This window comes from Mobula hypostoma, chromosome 30 (assembly GCF_963921235.1).
Source record: "Mobula hypostoma chromosome 30, sMobHyp1.1, whole genome shotgun sequence".
Lineage (NCBI taxonomy): Eukaryota > Metazoa > Chordata > Chondrichthyes > Myliobatiformes > Myliobatidae > Mobula > Mobula hypostoma.
Window position 1 is genome coordinate 11,354,235 of NC_086126.1, and position 6,000 is coordinate 11,360,234.

The following is a 6,000-nucleotide window of genomic DNA, read 5'->3' on the forward strand; positions in this document are numbered from 1 at the left end:
AGCAGACTTGATGGGCCAAATGGACTACTTCTGCTCCTATAACTTATGTTGGGTCGGGGAGTCCCTCTACCCCTCCCCCCTCTCTCTCGCTCTCTCAGCTCCAAAGGCTGCCAGCTTGTGTGTGTCCCAAATAAAGACTTTTATATCTACCATCTGTATGTCTCCAATTATTTTGTCCACATTACTGTCAACATGGCTTTGTCACATCTGACTAATCTCAAGAGCGTTTGGGGGAAGTTACCAGGAAAGATGATAAAGGCACGGCAGTGGGTGTTGTCTACATGGACTTTGGCAAGGCCTGTGAATGGGTCACACAGTCAGAAGATTCAGTCACTTGACATTCAGGATGAGGTAGACATTGGATTTGCATTGAACACCCTGGTTCACATCTTCACTGTTATACTGTAGATATTTCACGTTAGCCATTCTGTAAGAGCAGTCTGTTCTGCTTTCAGCCTGTTTGGGTTATCGTTGAAGATAAGGGATGCTGAGGAATGTGTGTCATCCAATCAGGATGGTGGAACTGGGAGAAGGTTTGAGAGGACACCGGCGGGAAGAGGTTTTGTGAGGGACACTAAGGTTGGTCTTGTGGTTTTTTTTTTATTCGGCGGAAGATGAAGAGAGAAGACGCTGGAGAGAACCAGTTGTAGAATTTGACACGGTGGGGGACCGTGATTCGAGGGAGCCGGGTGCCGAGGTCGACTGAGGTTTGGTGAATATGAATTTCGGGAAGACTTGAGCTCCAATCTGCGCACATTTGACTGTTCAATTATAGTGGACCCTTTTTGTTTTTCTTTCTTTACTAACCCTTTAGTTAAGATTCACAAATATAATTCCTTTAATCGTATGCAGTGCGCTGTCTGTTGCTTCTCGGCACTGAGTTGTAACAGGGTAGCAAGTCGCACAGCATCCACACAAACCGGAGTTTGGGGTGAGAGAGCCGTCTCGATCTCGCGGGTCTGGCGGGACCGGAGAGGGGGTATTCCCTAGACTTACGCAGCTGAGGGAACCAGTGGGGTTTCTTGCGAGATGACTCCAGGATTGGTGGTGTGGTGGACAGTGAGGAAGGCTATCAGGGCCTGCAGTGGGATCTGGGCCAGCCGGTAAAATGGTCTGAAAAGTGGGAGATGGAATTTAATGCAGACAAGCGCGAAGTGTTGCACTCCAGTAGGACCAACCAGGGTAGGTCTTACACAGTGAACGGGAAGGCACTGAGGAGTGCGGTACAGCAGAGAAATCTGAGAATACAGGTCCATAATTCCGTCAAAGTGGCATCACGGGTAGATCAGACCATAGAGGGAGCTTTTGGCACAACAGCCTTCATAAATCAAAGCACTGAGTCCAGGAGATGGGATATTACGTCAAGGTTGTACGAGACATTGGTGAGGAGAGATTTGGAGGACTGTGTGCAGTTCTGATCACCTACAGGAAAGACGTGAATAAGGTTGATAGAGTGCTGAAAAAGACTGCCAGGATGTTTCTGGGACTGGAGGACCTGATTTAGAAGGAAAGGCTGAATACAGTAGGCCTTCTTTCCCTGTAAAGGGGAGATCTGACAGAGGTATATGTACAGGGTCTTTCTTTTTTGTATGTTAAAATTAAAATGGCTTCTTTGTTATGTTATACTGGGGAATGCTTCTTTGTTATGTTAAATGCTGAGAAAGTCTCTGACTAGACAGTTGCTTGGGTTAATACAGACAGCAGGGTGCTATTAGCCAATGGGTGGTCATGTATCGTTTTGTTTTCGGATACAATGCTGTATCATATGACTGTGGACAGGGTTTTTGGCAGGGAGTCGGAGGGGAGACGGGGAGGACGGTGGACGTGCGGAAAGGCTCCGGTCGATCACTCCGGGTGGTCCCAAGCCGTGAGTCGACAGGATCTGGGTGGTCGTAAGGAATCGATTGAGCTCCAACGGTTGCACGCGAAGAACTTGGACTTTGATAAGTCTTGGCGCTTTTTTTTTCATTACTTCCTTTTCTGTATCGAATTTATATTAATGTCATAGAATTAGTAATATCTCTAAAGTGTACTTGGTAAAACGTACTGTGTGTGCTGGCTGATGATTGATGTTTGGGATTGATTCGGGCGGCAACCGACTCCGTAGGAAGCGTTGAAGCAGGTGCTGGGTGGGATTTCCCCTAGACATATACGAGCCAATATAACTGAGCGTTACATATACAAAACCTCCCAGGAGGGGGGAGAAGATGGCGGCACGACGGCAGCGCGTGCGGCCACTTCGGTGGTGATGTCTGTTATCTGTCAAGTAGGGGACCGTGCACAATCCTGATTTGATGGAGACGGACGTGAGAGTACGGAGGAACATTGGGAGAAACTTCTGAAATGCCCGCTTCGCTGCCGCTGCTACTGTGTGGTAACCGGAATCTCCGGAGCAGAAGGCCCCAAAATCCTCGGCTTTGCGTGTTTCAGCGGCCGGGGCGAGGTTGAAGGCGCTTGGCAGAGGATGGCGCTTGGGAGGCTGCATCGGAGGGGCTGGTCGGAGGCTCGGGGTTTTCGGACGGATGGACTCAGTATTGGCTGCTTCCAAGGCATCGGCAAGTTGTCGGTGCCTGGAGGATTATGGCGGGGAGTTCTCCGTTTTGCCGCCTGCTATTGGGGACTCGGGAGTCGATCGACTCGGGGACTTTTGAGACTTTATTTACCGTGCCCATGGTTTGTTCTTCATCAAATTATGGTATTGCTTTGCACTGCTGTAACTATATGTTATAATTATGTGGTTCTGTCAGTGTTAGTCTTTGGTTTGTCCTGTTTTCTGTGATATCACTCCGGAGAAACATTGTATCATTTCTTAATGCATGTATGCATTTCTAAATGACAATAAGAGAGGACTGAGTGTTCTCATAATCTAATGTAAAAAAATCTTGAGGGGTTCAGGGTAAACACAAGCAGGCTTTTTCCCACTGAGCTTGGGCGAGGCAAATACGAGAGGTCATGGGTTAAGGGTGAAAGGTGAAAAGTTTAAGGAGAACCTAAGGGGAAACTTCTTCACCCAGAGCGTGGGACGAGCTGCCAGGGGAAGTGGCAGATATGGGTTCGACGGCAACGTCGAAGAAAAGTCTGGGTGAGTACGTGGACGGGAGGACGACGGTCAAAGGGACTGGGCAGGACAACAGGTCAGCACGAGCTAGATGGAGCGAAGGGCCTGCTTCTGTACGGGGCTGCATTTACTGACCTGTAGGAGACCTGCTCGGTGCAAGGGTTGTGCACCCGTACAACGATGAAGACGTGCTGGAAGTGGGACCGGATGGTTTTTGGCGTGAAGGGGTCTGCTCCGGCCTCCTGGAAGACGATCGTCACGATATCGTTGCCGATGTGCCGCTTTCGGAGAAGCTGGAAACGCAAAGAGGGAACGAACAGAGACACAAGATGCATCCTCGTAACCTGACTACGCAAAGAAGCTTGCTTCTCCAAACCTTGTACCGTGCTCCCCATTCCGGGACCCCTGACATGCCTGCCTCTACTTGATTCTGACTCTAACCTGTGTTGACACTGTCCCGGGAGGCTTTATATCACCACCACCAGTCTCTAAACGGGGAGCAAGTTCAGAAATCGGAAGTACAAAGGGACTCGGCGGGGTAGGGGGCCCTAATCCAAGGCAGTTAACTTGCAGGTGGAGGGGAGGCAAATGCAAGTTTGGCATTCATTTTGAGAGGGCTGGAACACAAGAGCAAGGATGAGGCTCGGTAAGGCATTGGTCGGACCACACTTGGAATATTGTGAGCAGTTTTCTAAGAAAGGATACGCTGGCACCGGAGAGTTTACGAGATTGATCCCGCACGAGGAGCGTTTGACGGCTCCGTGCCCGTACTCGTTGGGAGTTTAGCAGAATGAGAGGCGGGGGGATATTGTTGAAACCTAACAAATATTGAAAGGGCTAGATGGAGGATGTTTCCTACAGTGGGGGGGGGGGAGATCTAGGACCAGAGGGCACAGCTTCAGAACAGAAGGGCGTTCTATTAAACGTTTCTAGAACACCGGGGTATTCCTGGTGGGGCCTCAGTTGGAATATTGTGAGCAGGTTTGGGGCCCCTTATTTTAGAAAGGATGTGCTGGCACTGGAGAGGATTCAAATAGGATTCACAAAAAATGATTCCGCGATTGAGCGGGTTGTCATATGAAGAGCATTGGATGCCTCTGGGCCTGTACTCACTCGAATCCGGGAGAATGAGGGGTGACCTCACTGAAACCAATCAAACAGTGAAGGGCCTCCATAGAGTGGATGTGGAGAGGATGTTTCCTGTGGTGGGGGAGTCTAGGACCAGAGAGCGCAGCCTCAGAATAGAGGGTGCCGTCCTTTAGGACGGAGATGAGGAGGAATTTCTTCAGCCAGAGGGCGACGAATCTGCGGAATTCATTGCCACAGGCGGCTGTGGAGGCCAAGTCAATGGATATATTTAAAATGGAGGTTGATATGTTCTTGATTAGAATGGGTGTCAAAGGTTATGGAGAGAAGGCAGGAGAATGGGATTGAGAGGGAAATTAAATTAGCCATGATCTATTGCCGGAACAGACCCGATGGGCCAAAGGGCCTCATTCTGCTCCTATATCTTATGGCCTCACATTCCCACCTACTTCTGCGCCTTTCACAAACTTGAGGATATTTAGTTCCCTCGTCCAGATCCTCCGCACTGAACTTTAACCTGAGTGCGTCACCACCCGAGACTCCGGCCGGCCGGTCGCGAGCGCTGGGAACGGGAGGTTTTCCGGCCGAGAGTAAGGACCCACCTGCTGGCTGTTGTTGGCGGTGTATGGAAGCATGGTTGAGACGTGGAACATGATCTCATACTCCTGGTACGTGGTGTACAGCGAGTGCGTGCCTGTGGAGTCCGCTGCAGTGGAAGGAGACACGAGACACTCAGTTCGTTCGGTCCTCCCTTTTCCCCCCCAGCCCCTTCCCAGACAAAACATTCCACCAACCCCCCCACCCCGGTAAATGAGGTGTGGGCTTATCCCGCTGTTGCCCGCACAACAGGAGGCTCTGAGAACCCAGCCAGCAGACGCACTCACCTCCGCGCAGGCTCGGGCGAGAGCGGCGCTGCCCAAGGTTGGACGCAACGTCGAACCCAACCCAGGCAGACGATAAAGACCTTCGGGGAAGGGAGTTCTGAAAGATGTGGCAAGGCAAGGGTTAACCCAACTCAGACAGACGATAAAGACCTTCGGGGAAGGGAGTTCTGAAAGATGTGGCAAGGCAAGGGTTAACCCAACTCAGACAGACGATAAAGACCTTCGGGGAAGGGAGTTCTGGAAGATGTGGCAAGTCAAGGGTTAACCCAACCCAGGCAGATGCTAGAGACCTTCGGGGGGAGGGAGTTCTGGAAGATGTGGTAAGTCAAGGGTTAACCCAACCCAGGCAGATGCTAGATACCTTCGGGGGGAGGGAGTTCTGGAAGATGTGGCAAGTCAAGGGTTAACCCAACCCAGGCAGATGCTAGATACCTTCGGGGGGAGGGAGTTCTGGAAGATGTGGCAAGTCAAGGGTTAACCCAACCCAGGCAGATGCTAGATACCTTCGGGGGGAGGGAGTTCTGGAAGATGTGGCAAGTCAAGGGTTAACCCAACCCAGGCAGACGATAAAGACCTTCGGGGAAGGGAGTTCTGAAAGATGTGGCAAGGCAAGGGTTAACCCAACTCAGACAGACGATAAAGACCTTCGGGGAAGGGAGTTCTGAAAGATGTGGCAAGGCAAGGGTTAACCCAACTCAGACAGACGATAAAGACCTTCGGGGAAGGGAGTTCTGGAAGATGTGGCAAGTCAAGGGTTAACCCAACCCAGGCAGATGCTAGAGACCTTCGGGGGGAGGGAGTTCTGGAAGATGTGGTAAGTCAAGGGTTAACCCAACCCAGGCAGATGCTAGATACCTTCGGGGGGAGGGAGTTCTGGAAGATGTGGCAAGTCAAGGGTTAACCCAACCCAGGCAGATGCTAGATACCTTCGGGGGGAGGGAGTTCTGGAAGATGTGGCAAGTCAAGGGTTAA

The 6,000-nt window shown here is 50.9% G+C and overlaps 1 protein-coding gene across 6 annotated transcripts in view; it reads right to left on the reverse strand.

The window, feature by feature from the left end:
* The window catches only part of sipa1 (signal-induced proliferation-associated 1), a 145,583-nt gene that overhangs the window by 87,134 nt on the left and 52,449 nt on the right, over positions 1-6,000 (reverse strand). For all 6 annotated transcript variants that reach the window (XM_063036516.1, XM_063036513.1, XM_063036514.1 and 3 more), the window contains exons 6-7: positions 4,747-4,850; positions 3,194-3,351 (exon numbers count right to left, since the gene is read on the reverse strand). In XM_063036516.1, the coding sequence (XP_062892586.1) occupies positions 3,194-3,351; positions 4,747-4,850 (262 nt within the window). The remainder of the gene's footprint in view (positions 1-3,193; positions 3,352-4,746; positions 4,851-6,000) is intronic.